The sequence below is a fragment of the Capsicum annuum genome, chromosome 7, assembly GCF_002878395.1.
Source record: "Capsicum annuum cultivar UCD-10X-F1 chromosome 7, UCD10Xv1.1, whole genome shotgun sequence".
Lineage (NCBI taxonomy): Eukaryota > Viridiplantae > Streptophyta > Magnoliopsida > Solanales > Solanaceae > Capsicum > Capsicum annuum.
This window is the reverse complement of record NC_061117.1, coordinates 204,441,620-204,466,925: the sequence shown is the minus strand read 5'-3', so window position 1 is coordinate 204,466,925 and position 25,306 is coordinate 204,441,620. Positions and strand designations below refer to the sequence as shown.

At 32.6% G+C, this 25,306-nt stretch overlaps 1 protein-coding gene across 1 annotated transcript; it reads right to left on the bottom strand.

The window, feature by feature from the left end:
- Nucleotides 1-240: 240 nt before the first annotated feature.
- On the bottom strand, nucleotides 241-3,508 carry LOC107855034 (E3 ubiquitin-protein ligase RMA1H1). Its single transcript, NM_001324710.1, is given in 2 exon segments — nucleotides 241-1,472; nucleotides 3,427-3,508. A coding segment is annotated over 1 exon segment (759 nt). The 5' UTR covers nucleotides 1,447-1,472; nucleotides 3,427-3,508; the 3' UTR covers nucleotides 241-687.
- Nucleotides 3,509-25,306: the final 21,798 nt, after the last annotated feature.

Here is a 25,306-nt window from a genome sequence, read left to right as displayed (position 1 = left end):
CCTTGCATTTCTGCCAGAGGCTATTTTGAAAAAATGACTTCCATATTAAAAAGAGAATAAGTTTCATAGATGTTAGAATGGTTCTTATTTATTTAATACAAAACTTTTCGTATTGTATTGTTTTGAAAAATATAGCATCCAAATAAATTATATGGTATTCTATCGTTACACAATGTTTTATATCAGCAATTTAAAGGACAAAGATATAATGTTGTTAAAATACGGTACAACATTTTTATAAAAAAAAAGATAAAAAGGGATAATTAGATATAAGCAAAGGCCAAATGAAAGAGAAAAAAATGAAACGGTGCGACCATATCAAATTGATTGTTACATAACATAGTATGAGTCTCTATGCACCATAATGGATAGAACTTCAAACCTCATTTCTTAGATTATAATATCAAAAAAGGGTTCAATGAAAGCACTCTAATTCCAAGAGTGTTTAGCAACAATCAAAGAGGCAAAAGCTTCTATGATTTGTTACACATTTAGCCGAGGCTGTTGTACATTTTCTTATCTACTATAAGGGACTATAACGTACCGTTGTTGTCCAGCCCTTTCCGAAACCCTGCACATAGATAGCAGGAGTTTAGATGCACCAGGCTGCCCTTTTTTTTTTACTGAGACTACAACACCAAATCTTTTTGTACAAAGTACAAGCAAAAGACAGGAGGAAAAAAGTGTTCAAAACAAGATTAGACATGTGACAAAGCAACAAAATAGGAAAAAACATATTCTGCCAAGTGATCTATCAGCCTGTGATAATTGCCTTCTCATTCTTGGGCTACTGCTGATTGCTAGATTATAAGAGTTTGGATATGTATACATAGTTGTTGATGAGTTGCCAAAAATTCTTGCATAGGCTACTTCTCCAATCATGGAGTGTTGTAACATATTCGCAGTCGCACCACCAGGGCTGAGCATGGGCGAAGACATGTAGCTACCCTGATAAGCCGGTTGACGTGTTTGAGACTGCTGTTGATAACCTCGTCGTTGAAGTAGCTGGGATGGATTTGAATCAGTAGTTGGTAACAAGAAGTGACCACCACACCTTGGACTAGGGGGCCTTTGTGGGATCACTATGCCAAGATTCGGAGCCTTTCCTTCGGATGGTTTTGTAGATTGACCACCGCGTCCATAGAGTGGAATCAAGGTTTTTTCTGAGACTTCAGCCTTGCAAACAGGGCATTGCGGTTGTTGCTGATCCGAATTTTCTGAAGAAACACTCTGGAAATAAATCCATTTGTAAATGCAAGGCCAGCAGTAAAGATGACCGCATAAAGTTATCACAGGTTCGTGCACACAATCCAGGCATATGTTACAGTCGAAGCCACCAGAAATATTCTCTTCAACTTCATCGTTCATTGACTTCCATTTCCCTAATGGAGTATCGTGTTTGTTAAAGGTAGTGTCAAGCTGTTCTAAGGCCATATCTTGATTCATGATGTAATAAAATTATCTGCTAATGCCTGTAAAATCATATAACAAGAGCTCAGTACAACAACAAGACTTCAAATTCAAAGACACTAAGAAGAAGTAAGAACTAGTACAGAATTGTGAAAACATTGAACATGAGAACCTTATTGATTATCTTGTTCTCAAGGTACACTGAATGATAAATCTCAAGGATGGTCCCAAACAATTCAAAGGCACCAGGACAAAATGAAAGGCTACCAATATTCAAAGAACTAGACTTGCTAATAAATTACAACAGAGTAGGCCCCGTAATCTGTATGTAGACCAAAATTTATTTTTATTTTTTTGGAAAAAAAAAAAAAGAACAAAGTGTCAAGGTCAATGAAATGTGTCACAGGTTGAGTACAAGGAGAAAACCTATTGGTTATAAAAATCTGAAGAGAGAACTTATCCAACTAACAAGTCAATTCTAATTTAATAGGTAAACCAACTTGAGTTAAGGCTTCATTATCAAAGTAAGTACACCAAGAAATAATGAAAGGGAAGTACTGCATTTACAATGGAAAATTACAACATGAGTCATAAAAAAATCATGATGTTGTTATCCACAGACTCTCAAAATAAAATATGGATTTCTGAGGAATAGCTTCATGGCATAATATGGTTCTACCAGAAAGAATTTAACTTAGCCTGATCTATGTGATCGGAAACGAAAACTACAATCAGATCTATCTACAATAGCCACACTTTATAATAGCATTTCACTATAACAACCAAGTTTTCTTTGGAACCGGTTGCTTATGTCTCCTTCAAAATCTCAATAATAAGTGCCCTGCCTTTATGTAAGGATTCCAAAAATTGGGTCACTTGAGGATCTATAACCTCACAAAAAAGTACAAGGGAGGCTCGTATTATGACTTTTCAAGTTCAACAATGATAGATGTCTGGAAAAACAGAATCCATGAACTAGTTTTAGGCTACTATGCTCTTGACTCTCCAAAAATACCACCAGGTGCATGTTGGATCCTCCAAAAGTTGTTTATTTTTAAGGATCCAACACGGGTGTGGCACCACTTTTGAAATTTGAAGAGCCGGAGAAACATTTGTTTTAGGTAATTTTAAAGGGAACTATAGGAATCAAAGAAACTACTGAGCTGCAGGTTTGAAGAAAGGCATTCAGGAACATGTTAAAACTATCGTTCTTTTGGTTTTCTTTTACCCCTTTTTACCCAACACCAGAGAGGAACAACCTTTTGTCCCTACAACTATAAAAGAGAACAACCTAGCTTTATCCAAAACCAGGCATTAATCTTCACTAAGGCACATCAAAATATAACAAGTAAACTCACGAAGAACCTAAGGAGATCAAATCTCCACTATATATATACCTAGTAAATAATTTTAACCTTATATATACAGTACAATTTTACCAACCCCTTGCATCCCCTACCTCCACCTCTGGCCTATATAGCCAAATTACCATTCCAACTTGTATTTCTAGACAAAAGCTTTTATTTCTTCAAGAAACTGACTTTCACGTTCATCCAAATTCACAATCCATCCCACAAAATCCCATCAAACCAAACAACCACCAACAACGCGAATCACAATTTTCATTAAGGAGTTCAAATTATATAGAAGCAACCACAAGAAGTCAGAAAAAGTTTCAACATCTATTATATAATATAGATTAAAAAAAGATCCAAAAGATAATTTAATCTATAAGTAGTATAATTTTCTATCGAGCCTACCTAGCTCCGCCCCTGCCACCATCCACCCTATCAAAAAGAGGAAAAAAACAACACTACAAACTCCACTAAAAAAAATGCAGTAACATGATGTTTCTAACACAAAGTACTTCAAAAAATAAAGATCTGAACTTAACCTCAAACACAGGTGTGTGGGGTGGTGGTGGTGGGGGGGGGGGTTACCCTTTATCAACTAATATCAACAAAAACTCAAAAAGAAACAGATATAGAGACTCAAAGAATGAAAAAAGAAACATACCCAAGTAGTATAATTGTATCAAGAACGTTTGTGAACTAACACACAAGTAAGATATTGAGTCTTTAGAAGGAGAAAAGCAAAGAATCCTTTGTGTTTGAAGAGGAGAGTAGATGGATAATGAGAAGTGGTTGTATGTTTTGGTTCTATATATACGGATAGTTTTAAGAATTACGCGCCTATACATATAATAATAAGGGGGCATATATCTATAGGATAATTAGAATGTAGTTTACTTATTAATTCATTAGGATAATTAAATGTTACTCGCTTTTGATGATAATTAAGGAGTATATATCTTAATGGAAACACAACGTGGGGCCCACATTTGTCCTTTCTCCGACGTGGCAGTTACGGGGGGTTTGCGTACGCCGTTTGTGTGACTCCGTTTTCTGTCTTTTGGATTTTCCCCATTCAGTAGTTTATGAGTTAAAAAGTTAAAAAGTTAAAAAGTTAAAAAGTTAAAAATTATAAATTAGTATTATTTTATTTTTGATTTTTGATTTATTTAAATATTTTTAAATCTAAGCATTTTTAAAATTTTTTAAATATCCTCAAAATTTTAAAAATACTTAAAAGTTAAAAATATTTAAAAATAAGTCAATTTAAATATCCACTTTGTCTCATTTTCTTTTTAACCTTTAAATTCTCCCTAGATTGACTATGTTGCATTCACAGAGTTGGCCAACCAAGAATTCTCACATTTACAAGTTAAAAGTTATAGAAATAAGGATGTTATGATGGATGTGTCGACATACTAGAAGCGATAGGATAATTAGAAATAAGGATATATGGACCAAGGTGAAAGTGACTTCGATAGAAGGTAAAATGCGAAAAACAAGATGACTAATATGGTTCGATATAGATTTACGGATGTTTCTGTGTGGAGGTGGTGTGAGAGGGATGACTATGGAGGGGTTCAGAAAAGGTAGAAGCAGACCGAAAAAAGTAGTGAGGAAAGATGTCAGACATAACAAAGTTTTAGTTTATCAAAGACACATGACCTTAGACAGGAAGTTGTGGATCACCAATTAAGATAGAAAAGTAGTAAGTAGTAGTATGTTGTCTTATTATTTGCCTTACTAGTAGTTGAATTGTATTACTCATGTAGTTTTTTATCTTTTGATTTCTGTTATTATTTTTCATGTCTTGCGCTTCGACTACCTAATTATTTTGTTGTGGTTACTTTGTGGAGATAATGCTTCTTAAAATATTTTGTGTGATGCAAAGAATATAAAAAAATAAATGTTTAGGAGGAGTTAAACATACACTCCTACGTTACAATAAAAATGATCATATCTTCGCAAAATGTAAATTTAATAACATTATAGTAATGACTCTTTAATGTCATTAATGTTCACCATCAATATCACCAAATTCATTTGTCCTTGTCGATTCCAATATGCTATATAAGAAATACCAAAAAAGAAGAAGTATACCATAAAAAGAAAGAAAAACATCTTCCTCCTTTTCTCTTCCTCTTGAATTATTTTGGCCAATTGATTTGGGTAACCTCCAAACTTTCATTCACGAGTGCACGTGTTTGGAAGTAGCTATAGAGCCTTGGGGAGCGACCGGCTAGAAAGATTTGCACCAGAGTCGGGCCGAAATAGCTTTCAAGGTAGTGGCTTACCACGACACAGTATTTATGACTATTTTATTATAATTATAAATTTTAGTTCGATATCAATATTGTAGTAATTTTTCCAACAATTTGAAAGTGATTTCCTTACATACAATATTGATAAATGACTATTTCTTTAAAAAAAACTTTTTTTGATTTGTCAAAACTTAAGTCACTGGACAGAAATAATTTCAAACGTTGGTCACAAAAACTTCTGATTTTCGTCGAACAATTAGAAGTTGATTATGTTTTGTTTAATGAACCTCCTACTAATGTTCTAACATTACTATTGGATTTAACACTGTTGTGGTTATATTGCTAAAAAGAAATTCGAAAAGGATAACAAAATAGTTAAAGGACATTTGCTGACTAATCATTTTTTGATTTATTTGTTGCCTATAAATCTGCTAAAGAAATATGAGACAGTTTAGAAAAGAAATATGATGTCGATGATGCAGGAAAGAAAAAATATGTTATCAGACAATGAATTAAATTTTAAATGGTTGACAATAAATCAATCATGGAACAAGTCCACGAATATGAAAATTTAATTGTTGATGTTCTCAATGAAGGTATGAAGATGTGTGAGATTCTTCAGGATAATGTTCTGCTTGAAAAATTTTCACCACCCTAGAGTAATTACATAAATTAATTGAAACATAAGAAAAAAAATTTAACTCTCCAAGAACTTATCAGTTACATGAGAACAGAGGAGGCAAACCGTCTCAAAGATATGATGGAAGCTCTTTCTCTTAATTCTTCTAAAGCTAACCTTGTGGAATCTTTTGGTACTATTGGATAAGACAGGTATGACATCAAACAAAAGAATGTCCAAAATAAGGAACAAGTGAAAAAGAAAAATAATTTCAACAAGCTAGGGAGTCAAATTAAAAAATCAAATAGGCCTTATTTTATCTGCAGAAAACTTGGCCATAAGGCTGTCCAGTGTTATCTAAGAAAAGGACAAAAGCCAAAACAGGGAAGACAAGATGATGTCCAAGCTCATCTTACTGGGGGTGATGAAATAATTGTTGCAGTAATCATTGAGGCAAATCTAATAGCTAACAAGACTGATTGGGTGTTGGACACAAGTGCTTCAAGATATTTTTTAGCCAACAAAGTTATTTCATGACTTTGAGGGATCCACCAATGGCAAGTGTGTCTACATGGGTAACTCTACTACTGATGGAGTTTTGGGTAAAGAAAATTTTTTACTTAAATAAACTTCTAAAAAAATATTATCCTTGAACAATGTTCTGTATGTTTTTTCACTCCGTTGAAACTTAGTTTTTGGGGCACTTCTCAACAAAGTAGGCCTTAAACTTATTTTTGAAGCTGATAAAATAATTATTTCTAGTGGAGGAGACTTTGTTGAGAAGGGATACCTTAGTGGGAGATTATTTGTACTGAACATTGATCAAGAGATTGTCAATAATGCAAATATTTTTAATTCTATTTATATTGTTGAGTCTATTAATTTATGGCATGGTAGACTAAGTCATGTTAATATTGCTTCTATTAAAAGACTTAGAAAAATAGGATTAATTCCTGTAGTAAATATTGACGATATTTCTAAATGTTCTGTGTGTGTAGAAGCAAAGCATGTCAAAAAATCTTTTAAATATGTTATGGAAAGAGGCATCGTTTCTATTCTAAACTATACCCGAAAAGTCTAAGCCACACCTAAACTATACTAGTGACCTATTACACACCTTAACTATAAAAAAGTGATATTATTACCTCCCCGCGACCCCCATTCTAAGGCGCATGTGTTACACTTATTTTAGACGCGTCCAGCCTATTAAATAACAAAAGTAAACGGCTAAAAACATTAAGGGAAAAGCCATCGTTTCCACCCCAAACTATAGTCGAAAAGTCGAATCCACACCTAAACTATATAAGTGACCTATTACACACCTTAACTATAAAAAAGTGATACTTTTTACTGACGTGGTGCTGACGTGGCAGCGCGTGTAAAACACACTATCACATGCAAGTGGTGGTAACCTGACAGGGTGTAAATAGTTTCACTTTTTTATAGTTTAGGTGTGTAATAGGTCACTAGTATAGTTTAAGTGCGGTTTTGACTTTTCGGGTATAGTTTGGGATGGAAACGATGTCTTTTTCCAATATGTTATTAATAGAAAGACCGAATTGCTTGAATTAGTACGTTCAGACTTAGCAGATTTTAAGAACACTATTAGTAAAGCTGGAAAGAAGTATTATATTAATTTTGTTGATGACTTTTCTAGGTACACTAAGGTATACCTCATTAAGTCTAAAGATGGGGCTGAAAGCATTTTTTTAAAATTGAATGCAGAAGTAGAAAATCAATTAGACAGGAAAATCAAGAGATTTAGATCTGATAGGAGCGGTGAATATAATACTAAAACTTTAGAAGATTTTTGTGAAAAAAATGGTATTATCCATGAGTTTAGTGATCTTAACAAAATGGTGTAACCGAACAAAAAAATAGAACTCTTAAGAAAATAATGAATTTTATGCTTTTAAGCTTAGATCTACCTGACTATATGTGCGGGAGGCTGCCTTGTCTGAATGCTTTATTCTTAATAGAACCCTCATAAAAAGTTAGACAAGACCTCATATGAGTTATGAAAAGGGTCTTCCCTTAACTTGAAATTTCTGAAAGTGTGGGAGTGCTTGGCTAAGGTTGGTCTACCTGATTTTAGACGAGTAAATATAGGCTCTAAGACTTTTGACGTTGTCTTCATTGGTTATGCTCAAAATAGTGTTGCATATAGATTTATGTTATTAAATGATCATTCTATTTGTGAATCTAGAGATGCAAATTTTTTTGAGCATGTTTGTTCTTTGAAAGATGATGTGCCGAGTGATGTACAAAATAATACTTCTATATCTATGTTTGTTAACTCTCATGTTAAGCCTTCATCTGATGTTATTGCTAATAAGTATGAAAATGAACTTAGAAGGAGTAAAAGACGAAAACTGAGACTAGTTTTGATTCTGATTTTATCACCACCTTCTTAACTTAGGATTTTGATATCGATACTTTAAATGATGAATTAGTATCTATCTACTTAATATAAGAAGACCCTAAAACTTAGGATGAAGCAATGAGTTCAATAGATACAATATTTTGGAAAGAGGCTATTAAAAGTGAATTAGACTCTATAGTCTCTAATCACACTTGGGACTTGTATGATTTGCCTATAGGTTGTAAACTCATAAGTTGCAAGTGGATATTTGAGAAAAAATTAAGGTCTGATAGTACAATTGATAAATATAAGGTTAGACTTGTGGTTAGGAATTTTAATCAAAAGAAAGGCGTTGATTATTTTAATACTTATTCTCCCATGACTAAAATAGTGACCATTAGGACTCTTATTGCTATAACCGCTATTCATAGTTTAGTGGTACACCAAATGAATGTCAAAATTGTATTTTTAAATGGTGATTTAGAGAAGAGATTTATATGACTTAACCTGAGAGTTTTGTGGTCCCAATACAAGAGGATAAAGTATGCAAATTGAGAAAGTCCTTATATGAACTTAAGCAGACACCTAAGCAGTGGTATGAAAAATTTAATTTGGCATTAATGGATAATGACTTTGTTGTTAATTCATCTGATACCTGTGTTTATTCTAAAATGATAGGATCAGATTGTGTGATTATATATTTATATGTGGATGATATGTTAATCTTTAGCCCTAATGTGAATGTTGTAAATGAGACTAAGAAATTTTTATTTTCTAAATTTGAAATGAAAGACCTTGGAGAAGCTGATGTGATTTTAGGGATAAAAATAAAAAGAATTGTTAATGGTTTCCCTTTATATCAGTCTCATTATATTGAAAAGATGTCGAAAAGGTTTGACTGTTTTGATGTAGTTTCAGTGAGAACTCCTTATGATCCTAGCATGCACTTGAAAAGGAATAAAGATTCCAGTGTTTATCAAACTGAATATGCTAAAATAATTGGGAGTGTAATATTTCTCATGAACTATACTCAGCCTAATATAGCTTATGTTGTTAGTAGATTGAGTAGATATACTCTTAATCCCAGTAGTGAACACTGAAATGCTCTTCATCGTTTGTTAAGGTATCTGAGAGGTACTATAGATTGATGTTTGCATTTTACTAATTAAATTTTCTGCTGTTTTAGAAGGTTTTTGTGATGCAAACTGGGTGACTGACAATGATGAAGTTAGTTCTACCAGTGGCTATGTGTTTACTTTGGGTGTAGGCACTATTTCATGAAAATCTTCAAAGTAAACTCGTATAACACATTCTATCATGAAATCTAAATTTATTGCTCTCGAGTTGGCAGGACAAGAAGCTGAGTGGTTGAGAAATCTTTTGGCAGATATATGCCTTTATAGGAAAGACAAGTGTCATCGGTCTCTTTACATTGTGAATCACATGCGGTAATTGAAATTGCTAAAAATAGTGTATACAATGGTAAAAAGAGATATATTCGCATCAGACATGGTGCAGTTAAACAATTGTTGAAATATGATGTTATTTCCTTGGAATATGTAAGGTCCAAAAGAAATTTGACGGATCCTATGACCAAACGTTTGACAAGAAAAATGATCCTTGAATCGTCGAGGAGGATGGGGCGAAAGCCCTTGGATTGAGTAATATGGTGGATACCCATTTGTGGTCAAACGAAGTCATATAGGCCTTCAATAAACACTACATATCTTATCCTTATGGCGTGAGATAGTGCATTATAAGTTGAGCATATTTTTGCTCTTAATGATTTATAGCCTTAAGGTGGTCTATGAAATAGACTTGATGGATCACCTATGTGAGTGTAAAGGTTGGTCACCTTTTTATGAAAGACTTGGGTCGTCTTTCTAGAGCACTCATGAGACTCAAGGTTTGTGTGCATGACCATAAAAAAACTTTATAGTATCGCGGAGGTTGCTTAAAACCAAGGATATAGTATGTGTTGGGGTGGGCGGTGGGGATATCAACTTATGTCCATCTAGTTCAAGAGTACTTCACTTTTTTGGATATTTGTTGTTGCCTCATATCACTACGTGTTAATTCAAATCGAAAGATATTGATACTTAAGTACATGTTCCTTCTTTTTACCCAAAATTTATTCATATTCTTTATCTTTGCATTAGTGGAGGATTGTTGAGTTAATGTTTCTTAAAACATTTTGTGTAATGCAAAAAATAAAAAAGAAAACAAAGAAAATATACTCTTAGGAGGAGTTGAACATACACTCCTACATTACAATGAAAATGAACATATCTCCGTAGAATGTAAATTCAATAACATTATTGTAATGACTCTTTAATGTCATTAATGTTCATCAATATCTCCAAGTTCATTCTTCCTTGTCGATTCCAATATGCTTTATAAGGAACACCAAAAACGAAGAAATATACCACAAAAACAAAGAAGAATATTTTCCTCCTTTCCTTTTCCTCTTGAATTTTTTTGGGCAATTGTTATGGGTAACCTCCAAACTTTTAGCCACGAGTGCACGTGTTTGGAAGTAGCTGTGGAACCTTGGAGAGCGACCAGCTAGAAGGATTTGCACCAGAGCCGGGCCGAAATCGCTTTCAAACCAGTGGCTTGCCACGACACAGTATTTGTGACTATTTTATTACAATTATAAATTTCAGTTCTATATCAATATTGTACTAATTTTTCCAACAACTGTCCTAATAGTATTTGTTATTTTTTGTACTTCAGCTATCATGTTATTTTGCTATAGTAACTTTAATGTTACTATATGTTTTTGTTACTATTTGTTATTTCTTTTATTTTGATTACTTTCTTTTTAGACTGCTTTGGTCTACATTTTGTACCTTAAGCTGAGGGTCTATTGGACACAACCTAATGATCTACCTATGAGGTAGAGGTAAGGACTGTGAAGACACTATCCTCTCCAAATTCGTTTTTGTGAATTACACTGAATATTATATTATTCTTGTTATTGTGAAATAAAATAATTTATTATCGCATATAATTTGTAAGATTTGTTTGATCACTATTTCAATAATCTTTATTTATTTTAAACCTCATAATTAGTTTAATGATTTCACATAAATTAAGACGAATTTTGGGGTATCATTTTGATTTAAGCTTTTGGAAAATCAGTTTTCGAAAAATGATGTTAAAGAAAGTTGGATATAATGGAATAATTTTTGGAAAATTTTTGAGGAGTACATGTAGAAGAAAAATCTAAAGCAAATGACAATGAGACTTGGAATCTATATAATGTATATCAATCTTAATACCCTGTAAAATTATGATATCATTTAATCTAGAAATTTAAGCATTAGGCAGAAATATAGAGTCGATTAAGACTGCATACAATAAAGTCTTTAATTTGATACCCTGAATCTAGTGCATAACATAAGTTTTAATTAATGCACCAAACCCCCCTTTTCCCTTTTACTCCCTAATTTAGAAAAGTAATCTTTGAAGAGCAACTTGCAACACAACTACCCTTTTGATGACATGTAAATCACGGGTTGAAGGGTAAAAATGATCTGTTTAATTTGCATTATATTGCAAAAGAAAACTACGCATGATATATGCCCTCTTTTTAACCGTTTTGAACCTTGTAATAAGGCAGTAAAACTTATGATATAACTTCATTGATTTATTGGAACTTCTTAATTTTCTTTTTTAGGATAAACTATGTAGTAAAGTCGCCAACTAGATGGATTATAGATGAAACAATAGAGGAGAACAAATTGCGTAATGATTGTTAAGCTTACCGTTGAAGAAGACTTACAATATATTAGTATATATTTACTTAGCTTAAACCAAATATTATAAAAGATTGTAGATATTAATAATGTAACAAGATTGCCCGCTTCTATATAAAACCCGTTTTGCTTCCACCGCCAGCTTCTTTTCAATAAAGGAGCTCCATGATAACAAAGCTCTCTATCTTGATTAGCTTCGGTTAGTTAAAATAAATCAGAAAAGTCGTACTGTGAATCCGTAACTCATGGAGATCTGTTCATTAAGCCACTTAGGCGGCCGCCTAAGGTCCCATAATTATGAAGGCCTCACGTTTTCATGTAAAAATAGTTATAGTAATAGTTATATATAGCTCTTTTTCATTTTTTTTTCAGGTTTTTAAAAATAATTAATTTTGAAAGGCCGAAGTTATTTTACAATCAAGTAATTCATCTCTTGAAACAAGTTTATCTTTCTATCTTGTATTAGTTTTTCATACTTTTTTTATATTAATAATTCATATGTGTAGAGTGTCTGTAATTATTTTTTTAGATTTTTGTTAGGTCAAATAAAAAATATGAATCTAATTGTTCAAAACTTTTAAAGAGAGAGAGAGAGGAGAAAAGTTGAAACTTTAATACAACCACAAAAAGAGCCCATGATAAATTTCTAATGAACAACAAAAATATAGAATTGAAAAAATATTCATTAAATGAACAAGTTAGTAATTTAATTGAGTTAGATAACAACAATAATAATAATAATAATAATTTAGGAATTTAAGATGAGGCCCCTTATTAGAATATGATTGAGACGGCCCTGTCGTAAGTATGCCAAGCAACACATTGATTCCAATGTTGTAGAGATAGGTCTTGCTGATTGAACTAATCTACTTTCAGGGATGCACGCTTTTAATAGGATAATTCGTCGACAAATCCTTTTGCAGTAGCTTTATCATGATAGAAAAATAAAGTTGTCGATTTTCTAGCAAATGAAGAATCTAATTTTGACATCGTAAAGTATTGCATTTAAGGATATGAAACTTCTTCTACAAAACCTAAGTCACGTTGCTCATCAACGCTTTTAAAATCTTTATTTTGTTTGTTTTTTTATTGCAACAACAACAAAAAAAAAATTATGAATTAACCTAGTTATGAGACTAGTCTCTTTACTTGGCAAAACCAAATGCATTTTTATGAATTACTCCGAAGGATTTTGTCCAATACATGTACGACGTGCTATATATGGTTACGTTGCATTTCAAATTGAGGATATTCGGAAAGAAAAAGAAAAAATACATAAAATAGCATACTTAAGTAGTAAATTATAAAAAATAATAATACTTTTATCAAATTACATTTTGTAGCATATGTATTTGTAGTTTTGTAGCAACAGTTTGCGAAAATACAAAATACATATGGATCATAAGGACAGTAAAAATCATATGTATTTGTATTTTTGTAGCAACAGTTTGCAAAAATACAAAATACAACTTGCTATATTATGTAATTATGAAACTCATAATTAAGGGGATAAGTATGTTATTTCTAAATTTTGCCCTTCGAAAAATAGCTTCTCCACTTTATATTTGAGTTAATATTATAATTTACGTGCGTACACTTCGTTCTCTCCAAACCTCATTAATTTGTAAGATTATACTAACTATATTGCATGTATTCACAATTATATGCATCTGTCAATCGATGATAAAGTGTCTCAACTCAAGTTAGTCGTACTTAGTTTTCTTGCCAAACCTTATTTAACTTTCTATGAATTTAATTAGTCAATTTTTACCCAAAAAAAGAAACAAATTTAAACGTGTTATTTGTATGCAAGAAACGGAATGTTACGTTACGAATGAAAATTGAGATTAGAGCATTAAATAATGTTATAATTTAGTTGAGTATATATGTCAAAGCTCAAAGGTGCATGAATGGATTTAATGGTACATGTATCTGAACTGAGTATTTACATCTAGAAAAGACGTAAAAACACTATTAAAATTGTCCTAAATTTTTAAAAACACATTTTAAGTTTATGGGTGCCCTATTAAATCATTAAATTATTTTTTACCGAAATAAATACATTCTTTTGACCTATTTTTGCACATGTTATGTCCTCACATTAGAATAGCGCATGAATATATCAAACAAAATTCAGAAATAGCATACTTATCCCCTTAATTATGAGTTTCATAGCAACAGTTTCATAATTACATAATATAGCAAGTTATATTTTGTATTTTTACAAACTGTTGCTACAAAAATACAAATATATATGATTTTTACTGCCCTTATAATCGATATGTATTTTGTATTTTTGCAAACTATTGCTACAAAAATACAAATACATATGCTACAAAATGTAATTTGATAAAATTATTATTATTTTTTGTAATTTAATACTTAAGTATGTTACTTTATCTATTTTTTCCAATATTTAATAAAACAGCCAAAACACTACAATAATGAATTCAAGTGACATTAGCAATTCAATTCTTTAATAATATACTCCCTCTGTTTTAAACAGACAGAATGACCTACTTTTCTTTTTAGTCCATTTAAAACAGAATCATTCCTTTCCTTTTTTGGCAATACTTTAATTTCAACTCTTCACATGTCATGTTTAGGACCACAAGATTTTTTGCTACATTTGACGCAACTTTAATTTAAAGCCATAAGATTCAAAAATATTCTTTATTTTCTTAAACTCTGTATCAAGTTAAAGTAGGTCATTCTTTTTTAAACTTTGGGTGTATAAAAGAAAAAAAAACTATCTTTTCCAAATTAATTCAACCACCATTGAAGCTTGTTGGAATGTCCATAACCAGCTTCACCATCACAGAACGAGTACTCCCATAAGTCATCATCATCGTCAAACTTCTAACTTTGCTATAACCTATTTCTAAGATCTAGAGGAGAGGACATTGCAGAAGATAACTTCTTCTTAGTCTCCTTCTTCATTTTTCATCTGATTAATTTAAAATTAGCACTTGCTAAAAAAAATGTTCTGAATAAACATATAGTCTATTATCAACAAGCTATGTCTCAATTCTAACTTTTGCTCCTCGTTCAAACTAAATCATACAAGTAAAATCAAAGAAAAATACAAAAACAAGAAACGAAGGAACTTTTTGGATGTAGTTTCGATTTGTGAACAAATGAAAAGAGTGATTAGAGGGAAATGTTGAAAGATGAACAGGTGAAGGTAAAACTACCATCTTTATTAATTAGATGAGTTGAAAATAAAAAACATAAAAATAGTTTAGCATATTATTTTATTTGGTGTGAGGCACACACGCATGTTTTGGGAACAAATTAAAACAGGTGTGGGAATGACAAAAAAGAATGAATTTGTTTTGGTTGAAAAATGGGTAATAAAACCCTCGCAAACATTGAGTGTTTTTTTTTTTTTTTTTTTTTTGAAAATTCGGAATAACTTTAATAATATAGTTATATCTTTTTCTCAATTGACAGTAAGAATCACCAAATCAAAGTGAAACATGCAAATTATTTTATACTTCTTTTTTCACTTTGATTTGTTGATTTCTTAAAATTGATTATTTAGTTTGGTGCAATAATGATAAACGCCGTATAAGTAATTACCCGAACTATGATGATTATTATGTTTAAATACTTGATAAAAACCATTGTTTTGCAAATACAGCATGTTCTCTTCACTTAAACTTTCAGTTTAGTTAAGGCACCTCACCTGTGTTATTGTTTGAAAATTAAGTAATAAGATGGTGCATTTACAGTTCTCTTTAAGTTAGGTGTTTCTACTAAAAAAACATGTGGAAATAACACGAAAGCGATGACAAAGCAACAATTGAAATGTCATTTTAATTACCTTAAACAATTCTCATTTTACCCAAGTGTCCAAGCATTTTAGTTTATTTTAGAATATTTTACCTAAATTTTCCTTTATTTCTGGTGTTCATATATGGTTGCATAGTTAGACGTTGCACTCAAAACATATTTATAGAACAGAAAAACAGACATCATGTTAGAAAAATAAGAAAACACAATCTCAAAAGAAATGACTTTAAAGCGTGAAAGAATCGATTTTCATTAAAGAAATATTGCTCGTACATAGATCGGGGAAAGTATGAGAATTTTTTTTCAAAATAAAACAACACTCATGGATTTGTACTCTATAGCTTGATACTGAGTACTAAGGGGTCTTTGATCTGAGACAAGGATTACTTATCCCATTCGTATAAGATGGAATAAAAATAACGTTACAGTTTCGAAATGAATTATCTCATATATTTTATCCCAATCAAACATGAAATAAGCTTATTTTTTTTAGATTAATTAATAAGCTTATCCTAAAAATTATCTCTAGATTAATTATATCTTATCCCTTCAACCAAACGAATATCTAACTTCGTCTTACAATATCATTTCAACTTGTCCATTTTAAGATCGACAACAGTTAAAAGCAAATGAGCCAAATACCCCAGCCACATACATTAGCTTTATTAGAAAATGTCAAATTTGTACAACCATTATTTCAACAAACTGACTATAAACATCTAGCTATGTGCTAAAAACAAATAATTAGAAGCATACGTTTTTAATTTCATCACCATATGTAGCCCAAATTTGTTTTTGATTGGCCAAACTTTTTCCTTTCATTTTCAAACTTTAATGATGTAACAGAAGGTTTCTTAGTACACATTTTATGACTCTTACCAGACTACTATACTTAATATTCCACGCAAAATTTGCTTTCTAATTCTTTTTCTCGGTATTTTGAAAATAAAACGGATTCAAGATGTAGACGTAATAAAATCGAAGCATTTATATTTTGTGGTGTAAATAATTTGAGTTGAAAATGATACGTATTCAAAATTTAAACTTAATAAAATCGAAGCATTTATATTTTGTGGTGTATATAATTTGAGTTGAAATCAATTGGTTTCAATTGAGACCCCCACCTCACCCCACGTTAATGCATTAGGGTCCACGCATCATGGAGCTTCCAGTAAATTAAACGGAATTTATAAGGGACAGTCAACTGATAAAATAGTTGTGTTTTATATTTATTCTTTTTCAATTTTATTTGTTCACTTTAATTTTTTTTTGTCTCTCAAATAATAATATTTTGATATGAAGATTTTTATCATAATGTCCATATTAATGTGTAATATTATATTTTAAAAAATAATTCGAAAATAAGTAAGTAATAATGTTAAATATTGAAAAATAATAATTATTTTTTCTTGATATGTTAAAAGTGACGAGTAAAAGTTAAAAAACTATTTTTAAAATAATGGACAAGCAAACAGAGGAGTACTTTCTAAAAGTTACAAAGTTCAATTTCCATTATACACTGCTAGCTATCGTAGCCTAGTTGGCCAAATTTTTAAAATCAATTTATTTTTGAATTTTTTTTTTCAGAAGCATTTTTTAAAAAAGTATTAAAGCCTAAGATAGTAACTTTGACTAGAAACAAGGGTACTCAAGTCAACTCTACCAAACTTACATTCCCAAAACTATCACACTAGCCCAATAAGACTAAATATACAAATCATGCTTCAAATGCTAAAATCATATTCCAAACATAGCATTATATCATATCCATGCTACAAATTTACCCAACCTAGGGAGAAGGCAATAGGATTCTACTGGGTATTAGGTCATTCAACCTACGGGTCAAAACCCCCATCTAATCCCCAAACTTATATGTATAATCAATACTAAGTCATTATATTCAATATCAATCTTAACATTCACATTCACACGTAATATATGTCATACATCATCCATGAAAAAGAGTAGACAGAAGCCTACCTCAACGCTAAACCGCAAAATCACACTTCAAGCATCACATGCTCGTCTTCACTTCACAATCCCCAAAATGTCATCACACTATCAAAAATATAATCTACTCATCAATACGAGTCTAACGATACCCATATTACACTATTGTGCTTCAGATCCAAAAACGATACCAAAAACCCTAAGTTGGTCCCACGTACGAAAATCGCATTTCCGATTTCAACCCAATGCTCATACATCACCAAGGAATCGTAACCTTTAATGAAAGGATGAAAACAAACCAAATTTAGGGTTAAATCAATCCCTAAGCTAAATTGGAGTTTTTGGTCAAGAACTAAAAATTCACCAATAAAGTGATAAAATCTTACCTTAATCCGGACGATAATCATGATAAAAGATGTTTACCAAGCTCCCTAGACACCCACAAGACTCAATTTTGAGTTATCATACCTATTTAGGATTTTAGGCTCTAAAAAATGAGTGAAAAATGGAGAAAAACACGACCTATAGTGTGCTTAAATACCCCTACCAGCTTTGGAGATCCGCAGTCGCTGTCAAGGCCACCAGCAAAGTCAAAAACTTATTTTTGACCCTTGAAAGTCATTCGGAATCCAAAATATAGGATCCAATAGTGAAATTTGAGTGAAAACCACATTTTAAATTCATTGGAATCATCAAAACTTTCATCCGCACTCGTTTCGGTAACAATTGGGGCCCACACCTATAGTTTCATTTTTTCATATATTCTATTCAATAACTTGAAATGAGCTCGGGTGCATTGGAACCCAAACCAAAGGTCTACCTAGAGTAAAATTGATATTTCAGATTTGCTAGCATAGTCAAAATTTTCATCCGAGATTGTTTCACTGAAGTTTTCACTCGGTGGCCATTTGGAACCAGTGAAGACTTTTAAACAAGGAATTGGCTCTAAAAATTAAATGAACTGCCCGGTAATTGAACCGTCGGTCTCAGCAAGTCATAAATGACTTAGGGAAGCTATGGAGAGGCTCAAATGGCAAAGATAAGCATAAATATGGAAAATAACCTGAGGGGTCATTATAACATCCACTACTAAAAGGACTTTCGTCCCCGAAAGTCAACTGATAGATTGAATCTCAAAAGCTCAAACAGATGAGGTATTGGGCCCGCATTCTCCAAGTATGACTTCCCAGGTAACCTCAATGAAAAGAAAATACTTCTAAGGGATTTTGCCACAAGTATCCCTTTTTCAACAAGCACTTTCATTCTACTTCCAAAATAGCCAACTCAACTTAACCGCTAACTGGCCTCCAACTGAACTGGAAAGGCTGATGAACGCATATCTGAATCACATCATGCTGATACTATCTCTATGTCCATATAAATCAACAAAGGCTCATCCAAGCCAAAAGCAAACCAAGACATAAGTCATAAAATCAACTCCAAACCCAAAAATAACATTCCTTAACCATTTTACACATGCTATCAACTCCAAACCAGGAGGAAAATCACCTAAGTCTCATCCACTCCATCTCATCATGGAAAAATAAAAAAACTAAAGTTGACCCACTAAAAGTCCATAAGGCAAACATGGAAATAAGCTCATAAGACATTATCTAGGCATACAAATGGAGATAATCAAGGAATGCAATCCATGTCAATGCTGAAAACAGTCCGAATGAAAATCAAATTGAAATTTCAAAATCTAAGGTATAACTACTTCTGACTGAATATTTCGCTCCAGGATGTCCCATCAATTGAGAATAAAGGCATACTAAATCCAACTCAAGTATATTACTCCCATTGAGTAAATCATCTAAAATTCTCAAAGAAAAGTGAAAATTGAGGTCAAAACTGAAATAACCAATACGGGGCCCATGGGCTATCATCTGGACACTTATCAACTATAATTCAACCTACGTCAAGAAGACCGAATAGACAACCACAAAGTAGCATCAACCAGCTTATAAATGAAATCTGAATGAAGACAAATCTAAAATAAAAGTTGCACGCAAGCTCTACAATACCAAGCTAAGATCTCAATACCAATGCTGAATCGCTCGGTCTCAAATAACTAAATAAAAACTAAGAATGGGTAGGCACTAATGATCCAAATTTATCATACTTCCCAATCGTCATTCCAAAGCGTCAAGTCAAAACCGAACCAATAAACCTATATCATTACCAACCATTCAAATCGACTTTTGTATCCAAATCTAACATATCCGAGATAAATCATACCAAGCCACAATACAAAAATTATGTAAAAGGATAAATCGTTGACTGAAAATGCAAATAATGCACCCCATATCTGCTGTAGGGCATGAGCTATCAAAACTTCTCAAGACCAAAAACCACACCAGTGAAGGCAAACACTTTAGCAACTTGGAGAAATACAATTTAAGCCGAAAACTAACTAATACAATACCCTATCTAGGCAAGAAATAGTCATAAACACATATCATCGATGAGAATCACTCAACCAAGCCTCACTAGGCCAAATAAATATTGAAATGGGGATTTCCTTAATCCACCCAAGAACCACATCATTAAAGAAGAAATACCAATCTCAAGGCCAAGGTCAAAGTCGAGACAACCACCAGAGTACCAACAACTCAAGCTAAGGAGTTTTTAATTTTCCAACTTTAGAAGCGGTCACATGAAAGGCCACCTGCCTCTATCTTCCAACTCCTCTAGACAAAATCATATCACAACGACAAAAGAGTATCCAATCTCCACACTAACAACAAGGCATTCCATAACAGGAGAATGAACCCAATTTACCTATGAGATAAATCCATGACATCTCAACATCAACATCAAATCGCTATCGGACAAAGAAATAGCCACAAATAAAGATCAAATCTTAAACTGATCCATCTTACAAACAGATTATATTGAAAGGGATAGCCAAAACAAAATCTTTAACAAACCAGAAGGCAAGTCTAAGAATCTCAAACTCAAAAATGGGCAACATAACTAAATTGCCGACTCAAATCCACAAAAATCATGAAAGGTCAACTTACTTTCTATACCATAACACATGCCTGAACAAATCTAATATAGCTAACCAAGAGAAAACACAGTCAACCTCACCAGGATAGGGGAAAGAAATCACCAAATCAGGCTATATCTACTCTAGCCACCAATTAGTATCACAAGAAAATGAAACTTTAACTAGATAACATTAGTCTATATATCTAACCAGCGAAAATCAAATTCATCATGTAACAACTTCAAGTAATAATATCAAGTAATATCAATAATTTTACACAGTGGTAGCAATACCAATAGCAATATCAAGATTAACATTCTGAACAGGTGATACCAAAATGAACATCAATATCATGTACTACTCAAGGGCCACAATAGGGCTAATGTGCCAAGATAAATGAGACTTGAACCCAAAACCACACCCATAGGGGGAAAATATCAATATAGATCTGCTCCATCTACTACTAAAAGAAATAAACCATGGAGTAGTAATATAATCATGAATTTAACAATAAGGCATATAATGACTGATATAAATTCATCAAGGCATATAATTATCAATAGGTATGAAAACTCCAATACACATAATAAGAGATAAATGTGAGAAGTAAAAACGCACCAATCTTGGCAACATTTGCAATCACATGACTAACGGGCATAGGGAAAATAAATCTGAACGGGTCTAAATCTGATCGACTGACTGAATCATCAACTGAGGTGCCAAATGCACCATCTATAACTGAAAATGCCACAACATCACGGGCTGATCTAAATGAGCTGAATAACTGGAATTTATATCAGGGATACTTTCTAGACTAGTAGTCGATCTCTCTATAGTCGTAGCATTTTCTAAAGCATTAATATTGAGAGAACACAAATTAAGCCCAAATGCATGGCCAACTGACCCTGAGAGAAATCCATAAATTTATATCCAAACTTCCTATATCACAACCTATTTCAGGAACTCTAGGTGCATTCTCTGAATGAGTGTCTCATCACAAGACAACCAAATCAAGAATCTAGAATTCTTTGAGATACTACCTCTCATAATTCAGAATGGTCACCATGGACCGAAGAACCATACCACACTTCACAAGTCTGATGGAGACTCAGCTCAAATCCTTTTTACTACAGTTGAAGATCTTTGACATCCATCTCTGACTCTCAAGTTTAATGCTGCGCTGAAATTCTGGAAACGCGTATTGGAGTCTTATTTGTATCTATTGACAATATTGCATCATCTTTCGGGGATAGAATAGAGTTAAAGAATATGTTCAAGGTTCATAAGAATGCGGATACACAATACGGAGTCATGAAGTGAATTTCATAAAATGTCATTGTAGCCTCCCGAAGATAGGTTACGGACGTCTACGCACCGATCCACAAGACTCTACAAACACTTAGCTCTTGTACTAATACACTGAAGAAACCTAGTCTCTAATACTAATTTGTCAAAACCCAACTTTCAGGTCATGATGGAGCCTACCATAACCCACCAGTAGGCAAGCCAACCTGTAGTCTGGAACGGTTAGTAACGACCTACTCAATAACATAAGAAAAAAATATGAAATATATGAGATAAAGATCAATATATAGACGAATCCCAAAATCTGGTGGTATCAGTACAAGAGCTTCTAAATATAATAAGAGTACAAAAGTGATATATCAAGGAGAAATACACTAATTCAACTTACCTCTGAATACAACTTAGAGGCTAGTCTAATACACAAGAGAGAGATAAATAATACTCTGAACGTCAGGAGCTCACTCTAAGTCTCCGAATCAGGGCTACTCCACACGATGCATACATTAATGGCGATAATTCGTACTATGATCAGTGGGTTGCAGAGGTGTAGTATGAGTACCAAATAAATGGTACTTAGTAGGCAACAACCAACTGAGCTCCAAAGATAAATTAGATATATACAACATATAAATAGAATGAAAACTACAATCAAGAGTCCATAAATCATGTAGTAAGTCAATGAGAATAACAAGGGACAACTATCCTATTCATGTCCAAGAGTCTAACATAATAGGACTAAGGAATTATCAAGGTGAACTATCCTATTCCAGTTACATTCAATATATGGCAATGCTATACCATATATCCCAGGTCAAAATATAAATAAAGAGCAAAAGAAAGATATATTGTAATATACAAGGTGAAGGAATGACTATACAATGTGAACAACGAAGAAAGGGATATCCGATAGTACCGTAGCTTTATATAGCTATATATATATAATACATATAAATAGAAGGTCATCTCAAACATAACCTAGATCGTCATGTTCTTATTTTAAGACCTCATTATAATACTATCAGAATTCAAACAATGATAATAACAATATCAATAACATCATAAATAACCGACTACTCCGGATAACCAAATATCCATCTGAGCCTATGCATACTACAACCACCCCAGACTCGGAAGGTTGAATCAACATACAATTACGCAAGGCATATTCTTCACCCATATCTATGCAACCGTCCTATACCGACTGATAGACATAGGTGCATACTGGTGATAGGCGATGCGCATGCAAAAATAAATGCAAAGCATACCATCAATATTACAACTCATAATAATTGTCCTCATCAGGACCATCATCACGTAATCACTCTCCGGCCTTGTCGGGAATCAGTCTCATCTCAATAGTATCCTCCGAACTCAAATCGGATATCAATATCATCAAAATATCCTTTGACCTTGTCGGGAATCAATATCATCTCAATAGTATCCTCCGTACTCGAACCGGGTATCAATATCATCATAATATTCTCCGGCCTTGCCGGATATTAGTATGTCATCACAATATCCTTCGGCCTTGTCGGGTACCAATGTATCATTATAACTCTCGACACATAAATATAGGCATTAATAGGTGCATAGAGACAAGCCGATATACTCATAACCATAAACATATCTATCTTATCAATACATCCCAACAACTCGTTATTAGCTAACCAACACTTATTATTATTAAATCGCTAGGTCTCTAGTCATCACATAACCTTTAGTTATTAGTCTAAACATTATCCTTCACATAATCCTTGTTCACATGATAACAACTAACCACTATTAATTTAATAGTCAACATCTAACATCTAGTCTAGGTTCATCATTAGACCAAAACTGTCATTTATCAACCATTCATTATTATCAACTATTCATCCTAATTTTGTTAATCATTACAAGACAACACATTACTACATGTCGCCTAACCATTTTTTATTAAATGACATCATTCATTAATTGACCATCGTTAGCTACCATGTTCCAACGAAGCAAGATTCATTAACTAATACATTAGCTTCCTAGCCATCAAGTGCAATAGTCAGCTAATAGACAATTAGTTACCACATAGCTTAACCGTCTAACAAGAAGAACAACCATAACATCACATTTCAGCTATAATCACATCATTTATAATGGTAAATAATCATGAACGTACCAAACCTATGCCTGTCATCGCCAGTATTCAATCATTGGAATAATAAGCATCATACCGCATCTTTCTCTGTCTCATACTAGAGAGATGTGTATACAAACATATACATATTCATATTCATAAATCGCAATCATATCATTCACAATGATAAACACTTCTTGGATATTTAATCAGTATCATAACACGGCCTTTGGACCATTAATTTATTCGAAATAATCACAACATCATAATCATGGATTTAGGCCCATATACCTTTCTGAAACTCATATCAATAATTATACGTATTAGCTGTAGCATACCTCTAATCATCTCACATATAGGAGGCATCTCACATATAGAAGGCATAATATCAATAAACATGTTATCATCTCTCGCACAAGAGACATATCACATTTAGGAGACATAATATAGATAGACGTGTAATTATCTATAGAATATCATATATCAATAGGTCATACGTCAAGACAACGAGGAATATCCTTCTCTAGGCCAATTTACATATCCAAAAGAATCATCATCTCTATAGGTCCAACAATCATGACTAAAGAAGATAGCAACTCTATAGGCCAAATATCAAGTCTAAGAGAAAATAATATCTCTATAGGTCAATCATCAAGTCTAAGAGGAAATAACATCTCTATAGACCAATCATCAAGTCTAAGAGAAAGTAGCACCTCTATAGGCCAATCATCAAGTCTAAGAGGAAATAGCATCTCTATAGGCAAAATAATGTATCTAGAAGGAATATCATCTCTAAAAGCCCAATATCACTTCCACAAGTGGTATCATAACCATAACTAAATAGCCACAATCTTGAAATATCAATACAAGTTACCAAATTATAAAGTAACCTTATTTTAAGGTTTACTAGCCTCATCTATGTCTAATATCCACAACTAAGTCTACAAGACTTAACATAAGCTTGGCCTAAGTGGGCCGAACGATCCCACTTCTAATCCATAATTTTCATAATTAGGCATACTATGCCCCAAACTAGGCTAAGGTATCTAGTTCATCTTCTAGATATCAAGCAAGCCATATTAAAGCCTAAGATAGTAACTTCGACTAGAAACAAGGGTACTCAAGTCAACTCTACCAAACTTACGGTTTCAAAGCTATCACACTAGCCCAATAAGGCTAAATATACAAATCATGCTTCAAATGCTAAAATTATATTCCAAGCATAGCATTATATCATATCCATGCTGCAAATTTACGCAAACTAGGGAGAAGGCAATAGGATTCTACAAGGGTATTAAGTAATTCAACCTATGGGTCAAAACCCCATCAAATCCCCAAACTTACATGTATAATCAATACTAAGTCATTATATCCAATATTAATCTT